Consider the following 27,032-nt stretch of genomic DNA (forward strand, 5'->3'; position numbering starts at 1 on the left):
GGAATTTGTGATTCTTTTGAAAAGGTGACACTGAATACGTTCTTCTCTTCTGTTCCTGTTTGCTGTACTTGCCATCATTTTGCATAACTGGACAGCACACTGATGTGTTGGATTTGGAAGCTGACAAAATATTCAACAGAAATGTAAAAAGGAAAGAAAAAAGAAAGACTTGGATTTATATAGCGCCTTTCACGACCATCGGATGTTTCACAGTGCTTTACAGCCAATTAAGTACTTTTTGGCATATAGTCACTGTTGTAATGTAGGAAACGTGGCAGCCAATTTGCACACAGCAAGCTCCCACGAACAGCAATGTGATGATGACCAGATTGTTTGTTATGTTGATTGAGGGATAAATATTGGCCAGGGCACCGGGGAAAACTCCCCTGCTCTTCAAAATAGTGCCATGGAGTCTTTTACGTCCACTTGAGAGAGTAGACGGGGCCTCAGTTTAACCTCTTGTCCAAAAGACGGCACCTCCAACAGTGCAGTGCTCCCTCAGCACTGCACTGGCATGTCAGCCTAGATTTTTCGTGCTCAAGTTCCTGGAGTGGGTCTTGAACCCACAACCTTCCGACTCAGAGGTGAGTCAATGCTGTCAGTGCTCAGAATGTTTTTTGTGATCCTATTGGATTGGCACCATACTGGGTGAAACCACCCAGGAAGGATATATGCTAATAAATTGCCTGAAGGTGATATCATAATAAGTAGACATGATTGTTTGCTGCTTCATAGTGTCCAATATGAAATAGTTTTGTAAATGACCGAATAATTATACGAATAAAGTCATGAACTTGCATCCACTGATGTACTATTAAATATTCCTTTAAAGCATCGCGAAAGAATAGCTACCTGTGGGTACTTGATAACGATAGAATGCTCTGTTTTATGAAAATGCATCCAGTGGTTTAGCTCATCTGATAATTGCATGAATTTATTAAATCCATTTTTGAAAAAAAAATAACCAAATAGTTTATTGAAAATGGTATTAAAGACAAAGAGATGAATGTTGTTTCCCTAAGATTCTGTATAATGCTGCATTTATGTTGTTGAACAACTTTCGAAATGGTTCTGCAATAATGCCTGCAGCTCCTGTTGCCATAGAAACTAGCCTGTTAATATTACAGGTGGATTATTTACATCCACATTGCACTGCAATGAATTGTGTGCATCAAGAAAGCAATTCGTACTACCATGAATGGCAATGGCCCTGTCTATCTCGGGGAACTACTTTTAATATTACTTTCCTTATTTCGCCCTGCAGTGTTTGAAGAGCCAGAGGATCCCAGTAACAGATTCTTCTTCTCAGAAATAACCTCTTCAGTGTCCGATGTGAAGTTCAGTCACAGTGGCCGGTACATGATGACACGAGATTACCTCACTGTCAAAGTCTGGGATCTGAACATGGAAACCAAGCCTATAGAAACATATCAGGTACTCTGTGTTCAAGATTCGGAAGGTCAAGGCAGTTGAATTCTTTTACATAGAAACATAGAAACTAGGTGTAGGAGCAGGCCATTCAGCCCTTCTAGCCTGCACCGCCATTCAATGAGTTCACGGCTGAACATGAAACTTCAGTACCCACTTCCTGCTTTCTCGCCATATGCCTTGATCCCCCGAGTAGTAAGGACTTCATCTAACTCTCTTTTGAATATATTTAGTGAATTGGCCTCAACTACTTTCTGTGGTAGAGAATTCCACAGGTTCACCACTCTCTGGGTGAAGAAGTTTCTCCTCATCTCGGTCCTAAATGGCTTACCCCTTATCCTTAGACTGTGACCCCTGGTTCTGGACTTCCCCAACATTGGGAACATTCTTCCTGCATCTAACCTGTCTAAACCCGTCAGAATTTTAAACGTTTCTATGAGGTCCCCTCTCATTCTTCTGAACTCCAGTGAATACAAGCCCAGTTGATCCAGTCTTTCTTGATAGGTCAGTCCCACCATCCTGGGAATCAGTCTGGTGAATCTTCGCTGCACTCCCTCAATAGCAAGAATGTCCTCCCTCAAGTTAGGAGACCAAAACTGTACACAATACTCCAGGTGTGGCCTCACCAAGGCCCTGTACAACTGTAGCAACACCTCCCTGCCCCTGTACTCAAATCCCCTCGCTATGAAGGCCAACATGCCATTTGCTTTCTTAACTGCCTGCTGTACCTGCATGCCAACCTTCAATGACTGATGTACCATGACACCCAGGTCTCGTTGCACCTTCCCTTTTCCTAATCTGTCACCATTCAGATAATAGTCTGTCTCTCTGTTTTTACCACCAAAGTGGATAACCTCACATTTATCCACATTATACTTCATCTGCCATGCATTTGCCCACTCACTTAACCTATCCAAGTCACTCTGCAGCCTCATAGCATCCTCCTCGCAGCTGACACTGCCACCCAACTTAGTGTCATCCGCAAATTTGGAGATACTACATTTAATCCCCTCGTCTAAATCATTAATGTACAATGTAAACAGCTGAGGCCCCAGCACAGAACCTTGTGGTACCCCACTAGTCACTGCCTGCCATTCTGAAAAGTACCCATTTACTCCTACTCTTTGCTTCCTGTCTGACAACCAGTTCTCAATCCACGTCAGCACACTACCCCCAATCCCATGTGCTTTAACTTTGCACATTAATCTCTTGTGTGGGACCTTGTCGAAAGCCTTCTGAAAGTCCAAATATACCACATCAACTGGTTCTCCTTTGTCCACTTTACTGGAAACATCTTCAATAAATTCCAGAAGATTTGTCAAGCATGATTTCCCTTTCACAAATCCATGCTGACTTGGACCTATCATGTCACCATTTTCCAAATGCGCTGCTATGACATCCTTAATAATTGATTCCATCATTTTACCCACTACTGAGGTCAGGCTGACCGGTCTGTTTTCTCTCCCTCCTTTTTTTTTTAAAGTGGGGTTACATTGGCTACCCTCCACTCGATAGGAACTGATCCAGAGTCAATGGAATGTTGGAAAATGACTGTCAATGCATCCGCTATTTCCAAGGCCACCTCCTTAAGTACTCTGGGATGCAGTCCATCAGGCCCTGGGGATTTATCGGCCTTCAATCCCATCAATTTCCCCAACACAATTTCCCGACTAATAAAGATTTCCCTCAGTTCCTCCTCCTTACTAGACCCTCTGACCCCTTTTATATCCGGAAGGTTGTTTGTGTCCTCCTTAGTGAACACTGAACCAAAGTACTTGTTCAATTGGTCTGCCATTTCTTTGTTTCCCGGTTATGACTTCCCCTGACTCTGACTGCAGGGGACCTACGTTTGTCTTTACTAACCTTTTTCTCTTTACATACCGATAAAAACTTTTGCAATCCGCCTTAATGTTCCCTGCAAGCTTCTTCTCGTACTCCATTTTCCCTGCCCTAATCAAACCCTTTGTCCTCCTCTGCTGAGTTCTAAATTTCTCCCAGTCCCCAGGTTCGCTGCTATTTCTGGCCAATTTGTATGCCACTTTCTTGGCTTTAATACTATCCCTGATTTCCCTTGATAGCCACGGTTGAGCCACCTTCCCTTTTTTATTTTTACGCCAGACAGGAATGTACAATTGTTGTAATTCATTCATGCGGTCTCTAAATGTCTGCCATTGCCCATCCACAGTCAACCCCTTAAGTATCATTCGCCAATCTATCCTAGCCAATTCACGCCTCATACCTTCAAAGTTACCCTTCTTTAAGTTCAGGACCATTGTCTCTGAATTAACTGTATCATTCTCCATCCTAATGCAGAATTCCACCATATTATGGTCACTCTTCCCCAAGGAGCCTCGCACAATGAGATTGCTAATTAGTCCTCTCTCATTGCACAACACCCAGTCTAAGATGGCCTCCCCCCTAGTTGGTTCCTCGACACATTGGTCTAGAAAACCATCCCTTATGCACTCCAGGAAATCCTCCTCCACCATATTGCTTCAAGTTTGGCTAGCCCAATCTATGTGCATATTAAAGTCACCCATTATAACTGCTGCACCTTTATTGCATGCACCCCTAATTTCCTGTTTGATACCCTCCCCAACATCACTACTACTGTTTGGAGGTCTGTACACAACTCCCACTAATGTTTTTTGCCCTTTGGTGTTTTGCAGCTCTACCCATATAGATTCCACATCATCCAAGCTAATGTCTTTCCTAACTATTGCATTAATCTCCTCTTTAACCAGCAATGCTACCCCACCTCCTTTTCCTTTTATTCTATCCTTCCTGAATGTTGAATACCCCTGGATGTTGAGTTCCCAGCCCTGATCATCCTGGAGCCACGTCTCCGTAATCCCAATCACATCATATTTGTTAACATCTATTTGCACAGTTAATTCATCCACCTTATTGCGGATACTCCTTGCATTAAGACACAAAGTCTTCAGGCTTGTTTTTTTAACACCCTTTGTCCTTTTAGAATTTTGCTGTACAGTGGCCCTTTTTGTTTTTTGCCTTGGGTTTCTCTGCCCTCCACTTTTCCTCATCTCCTTTCTGTCTTTTGCTTTTGCCTCCTTTTTGTCTCCCTCTGTCTCCCTGCATTGGTTCCCATCCCCCTGCCATATTAGTTTAACTCCTCCCCAACAGCACTAGCAAACACTCCCCTTAGGACATTGGTTCCGGTCCTGCCCAGGTGCAGACCGTCCGGTTTGTACTGGTCCCACCTCCCCCAGAACCGGTTCCAATGCCCCAGGAATTTGAATCCCTCCTTGCTGCACCACTGCTCAAGCCACGTATTCATCTGCGCTATCCTGCGATTCCTACTCTGACTAGCATGTGGCACTGGTAGCAATCCCGAGATTACTACTTTTGAGGTCCTACTTTTTAATTTAGCTCCTAGCTCCTTAAATTCGTTTCGTAGGACCTAATCCCTTTTTTTTTTAACCTATGTCATTGGTACCAATGTGCACCACGACAACTGGCTGTTCTCCCTCCCATTTCAGAATGTCCTGCACCCGCTCCGAGACATCCTTGACCCTTGCACCAGGGAGGCAACATACCATCCTGGAGTCTCGGTTGCGGCCGCAGAAACGCCTATCTATTCCCCTCACCATTGAATCCCCTATCACTATCGCGCTCCCACTCTTTTTCCTGCCCTCCTGTGCAGCAGAGCCAGCCACGGTGCCATGAACTTGGCTTCTGCTGCCCTCCCCTGATGAGTCATCCCCCCCAACAGTACTCAAAGCAGTGTATCTGTTTTGCAGGGGGATGACCACAGGGGACTCCTGCACTACCTTCCTTTCACTGCTCTTCCTGCTGGTCTTCCATTCCCTCGCTGGCTGTGGACCCTTCTCCTGCGGTAAGACCAACTCACTACACGTGATACTCACGTCATTCTCAGCATCGTGGATGCTCCAGAGTGAATCCACCCTCAGCTCCAATTCCGCAACGCGGACCGTCAGGAGCTCAAGGCGGATACACTTCCCGCACACGTAGTCGTCAGGGACACCGGAAGTGTCCCCGAGTTCCCACATGGTACAGGAGGAGCATATCACGTGACCGAGCTCTCCTGCCATGCCTTAACCCTTAGATACCCTTAAATTGGTAATAACAATGTTACAGTTCACTTACTGATATAAAAAAGAAAAAGAAAAGATACTCACCAATCACCAGCCAATCACTTACCCCATTGGCTGTGACGTCACCTTTTGATTCCTTTCTACTTCTATTTTGCTTTCTCTCCCGCTGTAACTGCATAAGTATGCCTTTATAGGCCGCTCCGACGCTGCTCCCACCTCTCACCAACTGCCGCTTTTTACCGTAACCATCATCATCATCATCATCATCATCATCATCAGAGGCGGTCCCTCGAACGAAGATGACTTGCTTCCACGAGAGTTTACAGATGTTTCCGTGAAGGACCCAATATTACAGTCCTGATCTCCAGTTGAGAGGGTGGAAGATGCCTGTGCATGGATTTTTTTAACGTGTGGTGACCGTTGCACATCAGCCACCACACGGGCTTGACAGAGCTAGGCCTTTATCCAGTGGCAAGGGTTAACCAGGACCACTGGAGACCTGCTCTGCTGCACGGACCTAGTGCACACACACATCGCAGTGTGGGCTGGTTCGTGCTGCCCCTGGGCCCTCGGCTCTTCTGGGCCCCGGACCCTCATTCGATGCACTTTTGCCCATGATGTTCCGGGTTCCGGGGCCCGGCGCTCCAGCTCTATTTATAACCCCGACCTGCGGTGGTGTTCTCACACAGGTCAGGATGGTCCAAGACTGTAACATCCACTGGATGAACTGCATTTCTGTGTCTGGAGCGAGTTGTCTTTTTGCCAACTGTCCGTGTGTCGGAAGTTGTGGGTGCAACATGTTTTTATTTGTGTTCTAAAATCATAGAATTATACAGCACAAAAGGAGACCTTTCAGCCCATTGTACCTGTGCCAGCTCCTTGAAAGAGCTATTCAATAAGTTCCACTCCCCTGCCCTTTCCCCACAGCTGTGCAAACTTTTTCTCCTCAAGTATATATCCAATTCCCTTTTGAAAGTTACAACAGGTGCAATGTCTGAAAACCGGCAACTCGGGACCGAGTCCATGCCGGTTTTTGGGTTTTGCCGGATTTCGGACTTCACTGTTGGCGCTCCTAGCCGCCCGCCGATTCTCGCTGCATTTTTTTACCGGTTTCCTCGTCCCTCGCTGCCTCAAAAATGTCTGGTTTTTGGACAATTCTAGTTTAAAGGATTCTGGATGTTGTACCTGTATTGAATCTGCTTCCACCACCCTTTCAGGCAGTACATTCCAGATAATCATAACTCTGCCCAGAAAAAATTATCCTCCTCTCCCCTCTGGTGCTTTTGACTATTAGCTTAAATCTATGTCCTCTAGTTACTGACCTTCCTGCTAGTGGAAACAATTTCTTCTTATTTACTCTATCAAACCCCTCATAATTTAGAACACTTCTATTAAACCTCCACTTAACCTTCTCTGCTCTAAGGAGAACTCCAGTTGCTCCACACAACTAAAGTCCCTCAACCCTGCTCATCATCATCGGCAGTCCCTCGGAATTGAGAAAGACTTGCTTCCACTTTTAAAATGTCCTTAGGTGACTGAACAGTCCAATCCAAAAACCACAGTCCCTGTCACAGGTGGGACAGACGGTCATTGTGCGAAAGGGAGGGTGGGACTGGTTTGCCGCACGCTCTTTCTGCTGCCCGCCCTTGATTTCTACATGCTCTCGGCGATGAGACTCGAGGTGCTCAGCGCCCTTCCGGATGCACTTCCTCCACTTAGGGCGATCTTTGGCCAGGGACTCCCAGGCATCGATGGGGATGTTGCACTTTATTAAGGAGGCTTTGAGGGTGTCCTTGAAATGTTTCCTCTGCCCACCTTTGGCTCGTTTGCCGTGAAGGAGTTCCGAGGAGAGTGCTTACTTCGGGAGTCTTGTGTCAAGCATGCGAATAATGTGGGCTGGTCAAGTGTGGTCAGTGCTTCTCTGCTGGGGATGTTGGCCTGGTTGAGGACGCTCCTGTTGGTCTGTCTGTCCTCCCAGGGGATTTGCAGGATCTCATCCCTGCTTCCATTCTATTAAATCCTCTCCACATCCTTTCCAGGGCTTTGAGATCCATTCTAAAGTGTGGTGCCTACAATTGGACACAATTTCAAAGGCCCTGCCAAAATATTTAGCAGAAAGAAAAGCAACAATGTTAAACATTTATAAAAGGTGGAAAAATTATAGTCTGAATCTCCATTAAAAGTTTCAAAGAAAACATTATTGTTACTCAACCCCACAAGAAAATGTTTTTTTTAAAAAAGCATCCTACTTTCGAGGAGGAATGAAACTGCTGAAGTACTGACAGTGTGGGGTCTCTGAGTTGGAAAAAGCGCAGCAACTATCCTGGGATGGATGAGTCCATCAGTGGCCTGGGCTGTGAAATGTAACTTGTGTTCCAATATCAGCACAGGTTGAGCGTCCGAAATCCGGGGTTCCAAAATTCGGAATGTTTCGGAATCCGGACACCGGGCTGATCTGTGGTGGGGTCACCTGGAAAATGTTCCGAAATCTGGACTCCCCCCGCCTCGGCGGTCCGACTTGGCGCAGCCCGACCTCGCCCCGGCCCTCGGCGGCCCGACTTGGCGCAGCCCGACCTCGCCCCGGCCCTCGGCGGCCCGACTTGGCGCAGCCCGACCTCGCCCCGGCCCTCGGCGGCCCGACTTCGCCGCGACTTCACACGCTCTGACTTCGCCATGACTTCGCCCGCCCCTAGCCCTCGGCGGCCCAACCTCACCCCGGCCACAGCTCCTCCCTGGCCCCTCCGTTCTCCCCCTGGCCCCAGCTCCCCCCCTTCACCCCCCTCTCCCCCTTACCTCGGCTGCCAGACCCCACTTACCTCGACCCAGGCAAAGGTGTTCCAAAATCCGGAAATACCCGGAATGCGGAACGGCCTCGGTCCCGAGGTTTCCGGATTTCGGATGTTCAACCTGTAGCTGGAAATATGACTGGGGAAGAGTTTCTTGTGGTCTGTGCCCTGATGGACTGAATCACCTAGGTACTGGGTTGGAGCACGCATCCGTAAAATAAGCTCCCTGATTTTTCCTATCCCAGGAAAACTCCCCAGATACTTGAAAAGATGATGGGACTCCAGTATGTCAGCAGTCTGTGCTGTCACCTCGGGGGTGGGGGCCTGCGTGTTAATCCAGCACAGACTAATGGGTCAAAAGTCTCTTCTCTCTGCTGGTCAGAAGCGGCCTGTGTGAAATTAGTTTAGGCAATAACCACCACGGTTTACAACTGGTGCCGACAGCAGTCGTCCTCGACTAGGATATTCAGGAGGCTGCCATGGGAAATGGAAACATTCACAGCATCCTTCTGAGGTTGGGCCCTCGGTGTCTCGTGGATGCTGAGCAGAAAGAACTTTACTCTGCATCTAAGCATGCGGAGACGGAGTACAAAGCAGTGAACCGCTCCATTCTCCAGCACTGACCACTCTCACCTTGGTGAGCATTAATTTAACACAGAAAACAAAATATAAAATGTTGACGTTGTATCATATTTACAAGATGGTAGCTCCAGTGCAGCTGTGTTGTACAATGGTGACAAGCTGATAAATGGAATCCGTTTCTTTTCATCTCAAACATTCCAGCTTACAATTGTGCATGGAACCGCAGAACATTCTCTTTTTCCCCATCATCTTTCTTGCATCTACCTATACCACCCAAGATTCCCTATTAAAAATGGCACACAGGCAACCGACAGCAAGACAAGTGGGGTATGCATGAGAGCAATGTGGCTGACTTGCTCTCCAATTTTCCATACTTCCCTGTGGAGAAAGCAGTTGGAAGAGACGAGAATTCTGGAATACATAGCCAGAGTGGTAGAGTACATGTCTACAGTGATTCAGCTGACGTTTTGTAATGGACTGGTCAGATCACATTTGCGGGGGCTGTGGGGTGGGGGGGAATTACCCTCCGCCCTGTTTCGGGCGGATAATTTGAATTATTACCGCCTGGCGAGAGGGTTAGGGAAGAGACCTTTAAATTAAAAAGTGCTTCCGAGCTTTTGGAGGTTGATGCGGGGCGGGTGTCTATCAGCACGACGTGAATGTGCCGCGTCACGCTGACACGTCGCAACGTCCCGCTCCTTCGCTTAAAGGGGAGAGACACTGCAAGATCTAGTTAGGTCTCCCTGGCGTCCACAAAGCCACCAGGGAGGGGTTCGGCCGGGCCAGTAGCCCGGCACCCACGAGGGAGTGCCAGGCTGCCTGTTGGTGGCCTGGCCGAACCAGCAGCTACCATTGTCGGGCCGACTCAGGAATCAGTCAACAATAAAACAAAATGGCGGCCACAGCGCCCAGTCACTGGAAGCTTCGTGCCCCGTGAAGCTGTCGTGGGTGCCGACGTGTACCCACAGGGCAATTCCCCTTGTGGGGCGCAAAAAGGGTCGCCGCCGGATAGTAAGGGGTTGTTGCACCAGGCGGCGCGGGAAAGACAGGGTGCAACGCAAACCCGTTTGTGCCACCCCCGGACCAGAGGAAATTATAGATGGGTCACACCCGCCTGCCCCCGGGCGGAAAGGCCTATTACCGGCCGTTTTTTTTTTTAAAAAAAAGGACAATTTCAGCCCCTTTGGTGTGTGTTTTCATCAACACACTTCGAAAGAGATGCATTGCAGAGGGTACAGATAAATGCAACAATAATAAACCCAAGTGTAAAGGGAATGGGCTGTGAGGAAGGATTGGAGATGGTTAACTTCCAGTCTAAAAAAGTTAAGGCTGGTCTCAAGGGGTATATAAAGTAATGTAAGATATAGATCAAATAACCCAGAATCTTACTTCGAAATGCAGTAAGTATATACAGGTGCAGCGTCGAAAATCTGGAACCCTCAGGACCGAGGCTGTTCCAGATTCCGGGCTTTTCCAGACTTTTGATCATCTTTCTGATGTCACGAATCTAAAATACCCGAGCCCAGATTCGCGTCTTTCCGGATTTCGGAATGTCAAAGGTGGGTATCCCCGCAGAGGAGCTGTTCAGGCCGCTGGCCCCGTCGATGAGATCGTTGGGCAGGCCCCGCCATGGAGGAGGTGTTCAGGTGGGCCCCGCCGTGGAGGAGGTGTTCAGGTGGGCCCCGCCGTGGAGGAGGTGTTCGGGCGAGCCCAGCCGTGGAGGAGGTGTTCGGGCAGGCCCCGCAATGAAGGAGATGTTCGGGCAGGCCCCGCCATGGAGGAGGTGTTCAGGTGGGCCCTGCCGTGGAGGAGGTGTTCAGGTGGGCCCCGCCGTGGAGGAGGTGTTCAGGTGGGCCCCGCCGTGGAGGAGGTGTTGGGGCGAGCCCTGCCGTGGAGGAGGTGTTCGGGCGGGCCCCGCCATGGAGAAGGTGTTCGGGCAGGCCCCGCAATGGAGGAGGTTTCGGGCAGGCCCCGCCGTGGAGGAGGTGTTCAGGTGGGCCCCGCCATGGAGGAGGTGTTCAGGTGGGCCCCGCCGTGAAGGAGGTGTTGGGGCGAGCCCCGCCTTGGAGGAGGTGTTCGGGCAGGCCCCGCAATGGAGGAGGTGTTGGGCAGGCCCCGCCGTGGAGGAGGTGTTCGGACGGGCCCCGCCGTGGAGGAGGTGTTCGGGCGAGCCCCGCCGTGGAGGAGGTGTTCGGGCAGGCCCCGCCGTGGGGGCCTGCCCGACCCCCTCAGGAGGCGGGGCTAGCCCCCGTGGAGGCCTTTCAGGCGGCGGCCCCTCCGGGAACACCCCTCCATGGAGAGGGCCCACCTGAACACCTCCTCCACGGCGGGGCAGGTGGCCCACTGCAGAGGAGGTGTTCGGGCAGGCCCCAAATCGGCGGGCCCACCGTGGATGAGGTTCGGGCGGCCCCGCCATGGAAAGGTTCGGCGGGCCCCCCTGCCGGCGGGCCCACCTGACACTCCTCCACGGCAGGGCCCACCATGGAGGCGGGCTGCCGTGGAGAAGGTGTTCGGGCGAGTCGGCAAGGAGGCCCTAAGGTAAGGGCAGCAGTGGCGAGCGCAGGGGTGAGGCGAGGGGTGGTGTTGTAAGAGCAGCTGAGGCGAGGTCCGAGGTCGGACAGTGGCGGGACCCCGAGGTCGGCAGGGTCAGCGGGTCTGTATTCCAGAACATTTTACGGATTCCGGACAACTCTGTACCGATCGGTCCGGATTCTGGAATATTCCGGATTCCAGAATCCTGGATTTTTGACGCTGCACCTGTATTTAAATTAGTGAATAGAAATACAAAATAGATCCCAGCTAAAATTTCTTCGGGGTGATGAATGTTTGGAATGATTTTTATTAATTCACGGGTGTGGCGTTGCCGGCAAGACCAGCAATTTATTGCCCTTCCCTAATTGCCCTCGAGAAAGTAGTGGGCTTCTTGAGTACAACTGAACGGCTTCCTCGTCCATTTCAGAGGGCAGTTAAGAGTCAACCACATTGACTGGAGTCACATATAGGCCAGACCGGGTGAGGACGGCAGATTTCTTTCCCTAAAGGACATTATTGAATCCAGTGGGTTTTTACGACCATCTGGTAGTTTCATGGTCACCATTACTTTGAATTCCAGATTTATTTAATTTACTGAATTTAAATTCCCCAGCTGCCATGGTGAGATTTGAACTCGTGTCACCGGATCATTGGTCCAGTAACTCTGCTACCCATAACTGGTTAGGAAGTGAAGTCATAGACAGGGGAATTCAAAATGAAATTACTTGCTAAAATTGGAGCACTAATGGGATGGGCCTTCAGTAAGACCAGCAATCTATTCTCCTCATTGTTTTATTTCTTGTGTTTATAAGACATTGCACAGTTTGAATTAAGTCCCAATACTTGAAATATTTTGGAAGGATTTAGTTTGATAGGATTCTACTTTGGTTTCAATTATTGGCAATAATTTTTTTGCATTGAATTGTTTGCTACTTTGCTTTCATTTTAGTTCTGTATATGCAGCCTTGCTTGTAATAAAACATTGTTGAAAATCACAGTGTTGAATAAAGTAAGTGCACAGAAGTAGAACCAATTCCAACCAACATTGAAGCCATCTTCTGGCTCATCTCTCTGGGTTTCAATGAGCAATAACTACAGAATCAATTGGAAGAAGTTGTTTTGCCTGCTGGAGCTTTTAGTGGGTAACAGAGCACAATGTGAGGAAGCTGCCACACAAGTCAGCCTTGTGCAAATCATGGCCTCTGCCACAAGGGTCTCCAAATCATCAGGCCTCATTCTTTGTGTTACAAGTAAGATAAAGGAGGATATCGTTGTCAGAATCAATAATACAGTGTTCATCTCACAGTGCCCCCAAGCATACAGGCAGGCACCGCATGATCATTCTCTAGGGCATTCTCTTTAAGCTGTGTGGTCGTGCAGTGCTCTGGAAGTCCCGCGTACCAGCTCCACCGGCTTTTAAAGGGGAAAAAAAAATAAAAGAGTGAACATTGCTCCAGAGGCAGTCAAACGTGGACAAGACCGCGAAAGAGAGGCAGGCAGGAAGAACGACCCTCTTTGTGGGTCCAACGCATCCTGGACCTGCAGATAAACTAGGAGATCTTGTTTGAAACCAATTAAGAATGTACTTCATCTTTGGAATTTTGAGTTTTATTAAAAATTTATGGGCAACAAAAGTATAATGCAGCTTAAACATTATTAAAATATAAAATCACACTGTTGCCATTATAATTTCTGCAATTGAAATTAAATTTATTTAATCATCGACAAATAACAGATATACAATTGGGGGCCCCACTCACTGGGAGAATGAATGCCACATTTTGCATTTTGAGCTGGAGTCTCACATTTCTCCCTTTGTTAATTTTACTTTTGCCTTGTCTTCCTTGCATCCTGTGCCACCCAAGACTCCCTATTAAAAAGACACGCATGCAACCAACTGCAAGACACGTGGGGTGTGCGCGAGATCTGTTAGATCCATTTCTCCAAAGTCAATAGCTTATTTTATTCTTATGGGGACTTTGTTTATTTCTTTTACAAAATCAATAGTTGACACGGGCAAGTAGATGAACCAATAATGCTTAGACATCAATAAATGCTGGAAAGCAGATAACCCTTTTTGTTACAATGATAGGATTTTGCAGGGAGTGGATTAGAATGGATTGGTTTACAAGACCGGCTTAATTCTCTCCATTTTGCTCCTGAAGTTGTTTTGTGTTCATGTGAGTACTTGTGCACAGTGGTGCCTCTGTAGAACTGTCTGTTGCATCATGCTGTGTTTGTCGCGAGCTCTCCGAATAGGCAAACCTCTTTACAAAAAAAAAATCTTTGCAACACAATCTTTTTGTCACTGCACGTTTTTTGCTTTGCTCCATACAGACGAAATTACTGTTCATAATGAACTGTGATATTGTGAAACTTACAATGGGAGGGCGGGAAGCTCCAGTGAATAGATATCAGCTGTTTGTGACAAAATTACTTCCCAATTATGACGACAAGCTGGGCTTGAACCTGGGGAGACAATGGTAAGATGCTCTTTCTGAAATATGGAGCATTTGTGGTGAAGAATAAGTACATGGACTATGCCCTCAAAACTCTCAAGTGCTTTGAGTGCAGGCCTGCCATTCTGAAATTTACACACTCAAACAATTAAACTTTCTCAGCATGCATTTGTTATAGCAACACTGTTATGTATATTAGCAGTTTAAAATCATCATGAATTAGGAAATTAGTCTGTTAATAAAATTCTGATATAATATGTTTGGCGGAATCATTCCAGTCCCAATCAGTCAAAAAGCCCTTAGGCCAAATTTCTGTTATTTTTATATCCTTTAAAAAGAATTAGCCAGAGATGTTAGAAATTATACTTTCCATCGGGAAATGTAACAACGATTGCAGACTTGCATTAAATTATGATTGCGTTAATTTTTAAGAATGATGCGTCAAAGCTGGTCCTATTTAAATCATGCTGCATGCCTGTCATTTCTAACGAGACACACTTAAATCTGAATTAATTCTTTGTAGCCGCAGGAGCTGGTTAGTGAACGATCACCATTTTTCGTTGGAAAAATTCAGTCCGAACCACATCAGAATCATTCACCTGAAACGAATTGCTTACTTTATCAGGAAAGTCTGAAGCTATCTGTCGTAACTAAACATGAACTTCCTGCCTTCTGCATTCCTGCCCTTGGTACTTCACTATCGCCCTCTGCCGTGTGCTTTCACTGTTGGAGCATACCATACCCCCAATCAGTCAGCCCCAAACACAAGATCTGCCAAGTCCCACTCTTTAGGAATGACAGCCACTCATTTTGGTTTTTAAATGTCTTGTTTAAATGCAGGTCACTGATAAAATAAACAGTGAAGGAAGTTCTGTTACTGTTGCTGAATGAACGTCACTCCTAATCTTTCCCTGCTTTTGACAGCTCTGGTAATGGTGAAAATGAGATGTCATTCCATAGACATTCCATAGCGTGCAGAGAATGTATTGTATCTGGTGTCTGTAAGATGAGGTGTGTACATATCATGGAAAACATATTTACGGGGATATAGTTCTAAAATTACATTGTGAGGTCTTTTCTAGTGTGTTTTTAAGAGCAGTAGATGAATAGTGGAGATGTGGTGTTGCTGGATGGAAAGAAAGGACTGATCATCTCTCGTTTTATTTGTCGATGAAATGGAATTTTTGTTCTGGTTTGTTTTCATTGTTAATACATATCAAGCAAACTAAATAGAAACGTTTGGGTCACAGTTCTGGCCACTCACTGTACAGGTTAAGATTCTTGCTTTAAAAAAATCCCACTGTAAAATGACAGTCAACTGATGAAATTTGAATGAGAGAAGAGGGAAGATTGTTTTTGGCCACATCAGTTACAGAAGTGATCAGTCGTCCCATTCCCAATATCTAAAATATTTATTGTTTCATCTAAAGGATAGAGTTTGCTTCCAGTTTCTGTTCCCTTTCTGCCACTGGTACAGTCTGCATTCTATCAAACACACACTTACTAATACAGTCTGCATTCTATCTAACACGCATTTACTGATGCAGTCTGTGTTGTGTATCTGTAAAGCATGCACTCCCATGTTCCACCACCAGGGAGCTCATCCCCTGAAGTCCCAAGGGATCCCAGCATCCCTTGGGAGCACTGTATATAAGCCTGCCCCCAAGGCCTGTTCCTCACTCTGGAGTGTCTTATTAAAGACTGAGGTCACTGTTACTTCAACCTCCCTGTGTGCAGCCTCATCTGTGTTAGGAACACAATAACTTGACACGAGAATACGAATCCAAGCATAGATGCAGCAAACTGTGGGCATCCTGGAGAAGTTCTCGGAGGGTGAGGACTGGGAAGCCTATGTTGAATGGCTAGACCAGTACTTTGTAGCCAACGAGCTGGACGGAGAAGAAAGCGCTGCAAAAAGGAGAGCGGTCCTCCTCACGGTCTGCGGGACACCGACCTACAGCCTCATGAAGAATCTTCTGGCTCCGGTGAAACCAACAGATAAGTCGTATGAGGAGCTGTGTATACTGGTTCGGGAGCATCTTAACCCGAGGGAGAGCGTGCTGAAGGCGAGGTATCGGTTCTATACGTACCAGCGATTTGAAGGTCAGGAAGTGGCGAGCTACGTCGCCGAGCTAAGGCAACTTGCAGGACAATGTGAGTTTGATGGCTACCTGGAGCAAATGCTCAGAGACTTTTTTGTACTGGGCATTGGCCACGAGACCATCCTACGAAAACTTTTGACTGTAGAGATACCGACCCTCAGTAAGGCCATTGCGATAGCACAGGCGTTTATGTCCACCAGTGAGAACACCAAACAAATCTCTCAGCACACAAGTGCTAGCAATGTTCATAAATTAACTGGAACTGTGTTTGCGAGCAGAAATGTACAGGGCAGAACCCATGAGTCTGCAACTGCCAGCAGGCCTCAGGTGACCCAGATGACTGAGTCCCCAACAAAGGATGAATGCAAGGCAATTCACATCTTGTTAGTGTTGTGGAGGCTTCCATTCAGCCTGTTCATGCTGCTTCAAAGGGTATGTTTGCAAGAGCTGTGGAACAATGGGGCACCTCCAATGAGCTTGCAAACGAGCTGCAAGCTCTGCAAAACCTGCTAACAACCACGTGGCAGAGGAAGATCGGTCCATGGTGGATCAAAGCAATTTCAAGCCTCAGCGAGAGGAGGCAGATGCTGAAATACACGGGGTGCACACATTTTCGATGAAATGTCCACCTATAATGCTAACCGTAAAATTGAATGGCTTACCCATAGCCGTGGAACTGGACACTGGCGCTAGCCAATCCACATGAGTAAAAAAATGTTTGAGACTGTGGTGCAACAAGGCACTCAGACCAGCCCTGAGCCCCATCCACACAAAACTGAGAACATACACCAAAGAGCTTATCACTGCCCTGGGCAGCGCCATGGTCAAGGTCACCTACGAGGGCACGTGCACGAACTGCCACTCTGGATTGTCCCGGGCGATGGCCCCACACTGCTTGGAAGGAGCTGGCTGCACAAAATCTGCTAGAACTGGGATGACATTCGAGCACTATCACATGTCGATGAGGCCTCACGTTCCCAGGTTCTTAACAAATTTCCTTCCCTTTTTGAGCCAGGAAACTTTTCCGGGGCGAAGGTGCGGATCCACTTGGTCCCAGAGGCACGACCCATTCACCACAAGGCGCGCGCGGTACCTCACATGATGAGGGAGAGAGTGGAAATCGAGCTGGACAGGCTGCAACGCAAGGGCATCATCTCCCCAGTGGAATTAGTGAGTGGGCCAGCCCGATTGTTCCAGTACTCAAAAGTGATGGCACGGTCAGGATTTGCGGTGATTATAAAGTAACTATTAATCGTTTCTCGCTACAGGAGTAATACCCGCTACCTAAGGCAGACGGCCTATTTGCGATGCTGGCAGGAGGCAAGACATTCACCAAGCTCGACCTGACTTCAGCCTACATGACGCAGGAGCTGCAGGAGTCTTCGAAGGGCCTCACCTGCATCAACACGCACAAGGGACTGTTCATCTACAACAGATGCCCGTTTGGAATTAGGTCGACTGCAGCGATCTTCCAGAGAAACATGGAGAGCCTACTCAAGTCGGTACCACACACGGTGGTTTTTCACGCCGACATATTGGTAACGGGTCGGGACACCGCTGAGCACCTATAAAACCTGGAGGAGGTCCTCCAGCGACTGGATCGCGTAGGGCTGCGGCTGAAGAGGTCGAAATGCGTCTTCATGGCAACAGAAGTGGAGTTTTGGGAGAGAAAGATCGTGGCAGATGGCATTTGGCCCACAGACACCAAGACAGAGGCTATCGGGAACGCGCCCAGGCCACAGAACGTCACGGAGCTGTGGTCGTTCCTGGGACTCCTCAATTATTTTGGTAACTTCCTACCGGGGTTAAGCACCCTCTTAGAGCCCCTACATGTGTTATTGCGCAAAGGTGAGAACTGGGGGGAAAAAACCAAGTAATTGCTTTTGAGAAAGCCAGAAAGATTTTATGCTCCAACAAGCTGCTTGTATTGTATAAACCATGTAACAGACCTGTGTTAGCATGTGACGTGTTGTCGTATGTGTATTACAACAGGCTAACGTTGCGGGGAAATTGCAACCTGTCGCCTATGCTTCCAGGAGCTTGTCTAAGGCTGAGAGGGCCTACAGCATGATTGAGAAAGAGGCATTAGCGTGGTGTGTTCGGGATAACGAAAATGCATCAGTACCTGTTTGGCCTCAAATTTGAGCTGGAAACCGATCACAAGCCCCTCACATCCCTGTTCGCTGAAAACAAGGTGATAAATACTAATGCCTCAGCCCGCAAACAAAGGTGGGCACTCGCGCTATCAGAGTATAACTATACCATCCGCCACAGGCCAGGCACCGAGAACTGTGCGGATGCTCTGTCAGCTTCCATTACCCATCACGGGAGTGGAAATGGCGCAGCCTGCAAACTTGTTGATGGTGGCGCAGCCCGCAGACTTGTTGATGGTCATGGAAGCGTTTGAAAATGATAAATCACCTGTCGCGGCCCGCCAGATTAGGACTTGGACCAGCCAAGATCCTCTGCTGTCCCTAGTAAAAAAAAAACTATACCGCATGGGAGCTGGGCCAGCATCCCCGTTAAAATGCAAGAGCCAATCAAGTCGTTCCAGCGGCGAAAGGACGAGCTGTCTCCATTCAGGAAGACTGCCTGCTGTGGGATAACCATGTAGTGTTACCAAAAAAGGGCAGGGAGACGTTTATCTTGGATCTCCACAGCACACACCCGGGTATAGTAATGATGAAAGCGATAGCCAGATCCCACGTGTGGTGGCCCGGTATTGACTCTGACTTAGAGTCCACTGTACGGCAATGCAGCGTATTAGCTCAGTTGAGCAATGCGTCCAGAGAGGCACCATTAAGTTTGTGATCCTGGCCCTCCAGACTATGGTCGAGGATCTATGTTGACTATGCAGGCCCGTTTCTCTGTAAAATGTTCCTGGTGGTGGTGGATGCTTTTTCAAAATGGATTGAATGTGAAATAATGTCGGGAAGCACCGCCACCGTCACCATTGAAAGCCTGAGGGCCATGTTTGCCACCCACGACCTGCCTGACCTACTGGTCAGTTTCAACGGGCCATGTTTCACCAGTGCCGAATTTAAAGAATTCATGACCCGCAATGGGATCAAACATGTCACCTCGGCCCCGTTTAAACCAGCCTCCAATGGGCAGGCAGAGCGGGCAGTACAAACCATCAAACAGAGCCTTAAACGAGCAGGCAGAGCGGGCAGTACAAATCATCAAACAGGCTCACTCCAAACCCGCCTGTCCCGAGTACTGCTCAGCTACCGCACGAGACCCCACTCGCTCACAGGGGTGCCCCTGACTGAGCTACTCATGAAAAGGACTCTTAAAACCAGACTCTCGCTGGTTCACCCTAACCTGCATGATCAGGTAGAGAGCAGGCGGCAGCAACAAAATGTAAACGATGGTCGCGCCACTGTGTCACGGAGAATTGATCTGACTGACCCTGTATATGTGCTAAACTATGGACATGGTCCCAAGTGGATCACGGGCTCAGTGATAGCTAAAGAAGGGAATAGGGTGTTTGTAGTCAAACTCCACAATGGATAAATTTGCAGAAAGCACCTGGACCAAACGAGGCTGCGGTTCACAGACCGCTCTGAACAGCAGACACCACCTTTTTCGAGTCCAAAAGATCAACAACACCATGCCGGACCAGGAAATCGAACCCATCACACCCAACAGCCCAGCAAGGCCAGGCTAACCTAGCAACCCTGCAGGGCCAACAACACGCCAGCCCAGCAAGGGTACAGCCAACACACCAGAACAGAAATTTGTACCAAGGCGGTCCACCAGGGAAAGAAAGGCTCCTGACTGCCTCACCTTGTAAATAGTTTTCACTTTGACTTTGGGGGGGGGGGGGCGGTGGGGGGGAAGTGATGTTATGTATCTGTAAAGCATGCATTCTCATGTTCCACCACCAGGGAGCTCATCCCCTGAAGTCCCAAGGGATCCCAGCATCCCTTGGGAGCACTGTATATAAGCCGGCCCCCAAGGCCTGTTCCTCACTCTGGAGTGTCTTAATAAAGACTGAGGTCACTGTTACTTTAACCTCCCTGTGTGCAGCCTCATCTGTGTTCGGAACACAATAGTCTGCATTCTATCTCGCACACACTTACTGGTACAGTCTGCATTCTATCTTTGTGCATTTACTAATACAGTCTGCATTCTATCTAATGTACATTTACTGGTACAGTCTGCATTCTATCTAATGTACATTTACAGGTACAGTCTGCATTCTATCTAATGTGCATTTACTGATGCAGTCTGCATTCTATCTAGCACGCATTTATTGATAGTCTACATTCTATCTAATGTGCATTTACTGATACAGTCTGCATTCTATCGAATGTAAATTTACTGGTACAGTCTGCATTCTATCTAATGTACATTTACAGCTACAGTCTGCATTCTATCTAATGTGCATTTACTGATGCAGTCTGCATTCTAACTAGCACGCATTTATTGATAGTCTACATTCTATCTAATGTGCATTTACTGGTACAGTCTGCATTCTATCTAATGTGCATTTACTGATACAGTCTGCATTCTATCTAAGGTGCATTTACTGGTACAGTCTGCATTCTATCTAATGTGAATTTACTGGTACAGTCTGCATTCTATCTAATGTGAATTTACTGGTACAATCTGCATTCTATCTAATGTGCATTTACTGGTACAATCTGCATTCTATCTAATGTGCATTTACTGGTACAATCTGCATTCTATCTAATGTGCATTTACTGGTACAGTCTGCATTCTATCTAATGTGCATTTACTGGTACAGTCTGCATTCTATCTAATGTGCATTTACTGGTACAATCTGCATTCTATCTAATGTGCATTTACTGGTACAGTCTGCATTCTATCTAATGTGAATTTACTGGTACAGCCTGCATTCTATCTAATGTGCATTTACTGGTACAGTCTGCATTCTATCTGATGTACATTTACTGATACAGTCTGCATTCTATCTAATGTGCATTTACTGGTACAGTCTGCATTCTATCTAATGTACATTTACTGATACAGTCTACATTCTCTCTAATGTGCATTTACTGGTACAGTCTACATTCTCTCATGTGCATTTACTGGTACAGTCTGCATTCTATCTAATGTACATTTACTGATACAGTCTACATTCTCTCTAATGTGCATTTACTGGTACAGTCTGCATTCTAACTAATGTGCATTTACTGGTACAGTCTGCATTCTAACTAATGTGCATTTACTGGTACAGTCTGCATTCTATCTAACACGCATTTACTGATACAGTCTGCATTCTATCTAATGTACATTTACTGGTACATCCCCCTCCCACCCGCCCCCTTACCTCTACATTATATTCACTGTTGATCTAGTTTCTATCTACTTTACATTCATGGTCAGCCTGACCGATCTAACGTACATTGTGTATATTGTATCTCTAATGGTCATTCACTGTCAGTGTGGCTTATGTCTGATGTACATTTACAGTTATAAAAAGCTGTTTTAATATCCTAAGAGCATAGTTACATTTTCAGGAAATTCCTAATGAGCAGAACAGTTGATGGTAATTGCACACTTCAGCACAGAAAGAATTGTCTAAAATTGCTATGATGGTCAATTTGAAGCATTCAAATTGGGCGCTGATTTTTGGCAGTGATGTATTCCACGTGAGAAGAAATGTATTGATTATACTTTGATTGTGTTAATTGTAATTGGTTTAAAATCTTGTGCTTCCATTATGTTGCTAATTACTAGTAATTTACTGTTGCTATGGTATTCTTTCAATTGCTTAATTTTAATGTTGCTAATTTTTGTTTATAAACAGGTTCATGATTACCTCCGGAGTAAGCTTTGCTCTCTCTATGAGAACGACTGCATCTTTGACAAATTTGAATGTGCATGGAATGGCTCAGACAGGTCAGTAGCTCTGATTCTTCGTTTAATTCTAGAGACTGTTTAATAAACTGGTTGCTTTGCTCTTCCAGTGCTGGTTGAGTTTTCCTCAGTTGTCAGGAACTCTGAATTCTGTATTATCATTAGACTTCTGAAATAAGTCGTGGTAGAGTCACAACATTGCATTAGGAGAATTTTTCATGATCCCCAAGAATTTGTAACCTTACCTTTTGCAGGCTATAGGTCTAGTAGTTTAAAAAAAATTAACTTCAAACTTACAATGGGACTTTGCTGGGGGCCTATTGGCAAGTGGAAGCCAACCATGCCACATTAATAAGGTCTGTTCAGGTGTCACAGTTATACTGAGCAGGACAGATGCCAGTCTGCTGCTCCTTGTTGGAATCTACTTGTGGCGAGACTACATGTCCGAGCTGAGGGCTGGCCGGGCGGGCGTGATGGGGGGGGGGGGGTTATCTGCTTTTATTTCATGCATGTGCAGGCTTACCAATCCGGCAGCATTCAGTGGATTGCTCACATGTCTGGTAGCACTCTTGGCTAAGTCAGAAGACTGTAGGTTCAAGTCCCACTGCAGGACTTGAGCATGTAATTTAGACCGACACTTAAGTGCTGCATTGAGGGCTTGCTGCATTGTTGAAGGTGCCATCTTACGGAGGAAACATGAAAACTAAAGGCTTGGCTGCCCCCTCAAGGATGTAAAATGTCTCGAGGCACTATTTGAAGAAGAAAAGGGTAATTCTCCTGCTGTCCTGGCCAACATTTATTCCTCAATCAACACCACCTAAAGAGATTAATGATCATTCGTATTATTGCTGTTTGTGGAACCTTGATGTGTGAAAATTGGCTGCCTTGTTTACTTACCACACTTCAAAAGTAATTCATTGGATGTAAAGCACCTTGAGATGTCCTGAAAATGTGAAAGGCACTATATAAATGCAAGTGAATTTGTTTTTTCTAATATGAAATTAAGATCTCATTCTCACAGTCAGTATTTCTCCCACCCAACTCAACCCCAGCCAAGAATTCTAATCTTGTACAGTGGCACAAAAAAAATCTCATCGACTGTATGGGCTACTCTGCATTATGTGAGGATGTTGTATGTGCACGGCAATGCGCGTGTGCGGAAAAAGTCTCAAACAGGAACAGTATTCAAGTTAGCGGCATTAAGGAGAAGGTGGAATGGACACTGAAGAGAATTAAAGGTAATCCAGAGTATCCAAGTGTACATTTCATTTTGGATTCTCTTCATTGGAGCCATGAAAGAAAAGCAATTATTTTGCAAGGCAAATACTGCAAAGCAAAACTTATTTTTGGGTTCCTTACTTGACCAACAAAGAAGAAATATATTGCTTAACCTGTGATGCTCTAATTCACAGCATTGGAATGAAATGCTGATGCACTATTATCTTAATAGTCTTTGAATCTGCTTCAAGTTGTGAAACAATTGCTTCAGTTACAGCTATAGCTAAATTATTCATTAGCGAGACCATTACAACACAGTAGGATACAATAATACACAGGTGCTCATAATGTTCAAAAATATAAAATACAGAACTTGTTTTCAAATAACATTTTTATTTGCAATTTGGGAAATGCTACTGGCTTTTAAAAATGTTTTTCCATAAGCTCTGTGACTTGCCATTTATGTGCTCCATTTGGGGATATAATAGCCTACTTTTTGTGTAAATGCTTTATCCCCTTCTCTGCTTTAAATTAACCAGGATGTGAACCAGCTCCCAGCTCCAAGAGTAGACTAACAAACTGCTGACTGGCCTCAGCCACTATTATGAGGCCTGTGTCATGGTCACTGCGGCCCATGTGATGATCACTGCTTACTGCTTTTAACTGCGCTTATTATTTTTGACGCGAGGAAATGCCCCAGGTTTTCACAACTGAAAATGTTGTGGCAAGCGTTTGTCTATTGTAGACAGATCTGTTCGTGCAAGCAAATGTGATCGTGTTAAGCTCACTGATATGGCTGGATGTTCATTAACTGTGGAATATCTCAAATTTCAAGAATGGATAGGTTGCCATGATATGTTGCTTGAGGTGGAATAGCTAAGGCGTCCCAACAGCTTGGAGTTGTTTTGAAACCCTGATGCGCGAAGGTCTTGTACAGCATTCCTTTTGTATTGATTCCCTGTTACATCAAGGTGTAGGGAGTGCTGTTGCTGGACGCTTGCAAGGCCTCGGATGGTAAAAGAAGGCCTCTGACAAGACAGAAAATGCTGCAAATTCTCAACAGGTCAGGCAATATTCGTGGAGAGAGAAACAGAGTTCATGTCTCAGGTCAAGATGCTGCCTGAGCTGCTGAGTATTTCCAGCATCTTATGCAGATATTTCAGATTTACAGCATTCACTTGCAGAGAGAAGAGGAAGACACAGAAGAGAAGGAAGCCGAAGAGGAGAGAGCAGACGGAATACAGTCCCTTTGATATCCGGGATGGAATCATCATCCTGCAGTCCTAGTGACCACAAGCCCAATACCCCTTTTAACATTAGTCCAACACCTTACCTTCCCTCTGTTACTGACCATCACAGCATCCTCTTGGCCATGATGCTGAAATAAAAGCCACCACAAAGCAAAGTTTCCAATCCAACTTTATACATCCATCTATCCATCCAATATGACATCAAGAAATCAACTCATCACCCTTATGCATTCTCATAGTGACTGTCTTGTGTGTGCCTTTGCCTATCCTACTGATGTCATGTAGTGCAACCCCAGTGGTTGCAGCAAGGCCGGTGGAAGGCTGCTGACTTCTAGTGGGGGACACTGCAAATGGGCTTGCTGATTAACCTTGAGCTAGTGGCTGGGAGTGTCAAATCAATCTTCTTGATTTGACACTCCCAGGGATTGAAGGCTGATAAATCCCCAGGGCCTAATAGTCTGAATCCCAGAGTACTTAAGGAAATGGCCCTAGAAATAGTGGATGCATTGGTGGTCATTTTCCAACATTCTATAGACTCTGGATCAGTTCCTATGGATTGGAGGGTAGCTAATGTAACCTCACTTTTTAAAAACGGAGGGAGAGAGAAAACAGGGAATTATAGCCTGACATTGGTAGTGGGGAAAATGTTAGAAACAATTAGTAAAGATGTAATAGCAGCGCATTTGGAAACCAGTGATAGGATCAGTCCAAGTCAGCGTGGATTTATGAAAAGGAAATCATGCTTGACAAATCTTCTTGAATTTTTTGAGGATGTAACTAGTGGAGTGGACAAGGGAGAACCAGTGGATGTGGTGTATTTGGACTTTCAAAAGGCTTTTGACAAGGTCCCACACAAGAGATTTAGTGTGCAAAATTAAAGCACATGGTATTGGGGGTAATGTACTGATGTGGATAGAGAACTGGTTGGCAGACAGGAAGCAAACAGTAGGAATAAACGGGTCCTTTTCAGAATGGCAGGCAGTGACTAGTGGGGTACCGCAAGGTTCAGTGCTGGGACCCCAGCTATTTACAATATACATTCATGATTTAGATGAAAGATTGGAATATAATATCTCCAAGTTTGCAGATGACACTAAGCTGGGTGGCAGTGTGAGCTGTGAGGAGATGCTAAGAGGCTGCAGGGTGACTTGGACAGATTAGGTGAGTGGGCAAATGCATGGCAGATACAGTATAATTTAGATAAAAGTGAGGTTATCCACTTTGGGGGCAAAAACAGGAAGCAGAATTTTCTGAATGGTGACAGATTAGGAAAAGGGGAGATGCAATGAGACCTGGGTGTCATGGTACATCAGTCATTGAAAGTTGACATGCAGGTACAGCAGGCGGTGAAGAAGGCAAATGGCATGTTGGCCTTCATAGTGAGAGGCTTTGAGTATAGGAGCAGGGAAGTTTTGCTGCAGTTGTACAGGGCCTTGGTGAGGCCACACCGTGAATATTGTGCACAGTTTTGGTCTCCTAATCTGAGGAAGGACATTCTTGCTATTGAGGGAGTGCAGCAAATGTTCACCAGCCTTCACCGGGATATCAGGACTGACACATGAAGAAAGACTGGATCGACTGGGCTTATATTCACTGAAATTTAGAATAATAAGAGGTGATCTCATAGAAATATATAAAATTCTGACGGGATTGGACAGGTTAGATGCAGGAAGAATGTTCCCGATGTTGAGAAAGTCCAGAACCAGGGGTCACAGTCGAAGGATAAGGGATAAACCATTTAGGACCGAGATGAGGAGAAACTTCTTCACTGAGAGTTGTTAACCTGTGGAATTCTCTACTGCAGAGAGTTGTTGATGCCAGTTCGTTGGATATAATCAAGAGGGAGTTAGATATGGCCCTTATGGCTAAAGGGATCAAGAGAAATCAGGAAAGGGGTACTGAGGCAAATGATCAGCCATGATCTTGTTGAATGGTGGTGCAGGCTCGAAGGGCCGAATGGCCTACTCCTGCACCTATTTTCTATGTTTCTATGAGGAAGACACAAGGGTGCAGTTATGGTGAGGGCGGGAAAGTAAAAGGTGAATGCAAGAAGAAGGATAAAGTGTGAGGATACCAGCAGCTTGTATCCTGCAACCTGACATCTGCAATTCTGTTGGCGCGCACACATTTTTTTCCCCCAACATATTTTTTAAACTGGGATGCGAGACGAATTGGTGCAAAAATATTAGAATAACTGAGGACAAGAGTACATTAACTGCTACTGACAGAACCATGCAGCAAAGGTTTCTTATTAAGTTCTATAGCAAATGTGATTAGAATTTGATTGATGTACTCTCGCTGTAATCAACAGACTGAATACAGATCTAAAGAAGTGATTTATATTGGACACATATGGGATACATTTGTCATCTGGGCATAGATACGAGCAACGGCAACTTTAATCTTATGCTGCAGTGTCGGAACATGAACCCATCACAGCAGTATATTTATCATCAAATTAGAATTGTGGAAAATTAGGTTATTGTTAAATATAGAAAGCAATTACAGAAAAGAAAAGTACACTGAACCAATGTATTATGCCAACTGGCAGCGAAAAGTCACAAGAAGAACAAACGTTCAGTCTAATAGTTTACTCATAGATATTCACCTTTCATGAACTGTGGGAAGGTTGTCAAATATGATGTGAATAATTCTTAGCTGAAATTTTTTTTAAGTGCCAGGGAGCGAGAAGGCTCTGGGTAAAAATGTTGGGGATGGAGCAGGCTCCTTAATTTCCTTCTTGTAAACTCTGCTGTCTTTCCAGATTAAT

At 46.1% G+C, this 27,032-nt stretch overlaps 1 protein-coding gene across 1 annotated transcript in view; it reads left to right on the plus strand.

Moving 5' to 3' along the window:
- LOC139234844 (serine/threonine-protein phosphatase 2A 55 kDa regulatory subunit B gamma isoform) overlaps positions 1-27,032 on the plus strand; it is a 327,896-nt gene that overhangs the window by 286,423 nt on the left and 14,441 nt on the right. Inside the window, exons 7-8 of the mRNA XM_070865591.1 lie at positions 1,265-1,434; positions 21,745-21,836. Coding sequence (XP_070721692.1) covers positions 1,265-1,434; positions 21,745-21,836 — 262 coding nt within the window. The remainder of the gene's footprint in view (positions 1-1,264; positions 1,435-21,744; positions 21,837-27,032) is intronic.

This window comes from Pristiophorus japonicus, chromosome 2 (assembly GCF_044704955.1).
Source record: "Pristiophorus japonicus isolate sPriJap1 chromosome 2, sPriJap1.hap1, whole genome shotgun sequence".
In the NCBI taxonomy this organism is placed as follows: domain Eukaryota; kingdom Metazoa; phylum Chordata; class Chondrichthyes; family Pristiophoridae; genus Pristiophorus; species Pristiophorus japonicus.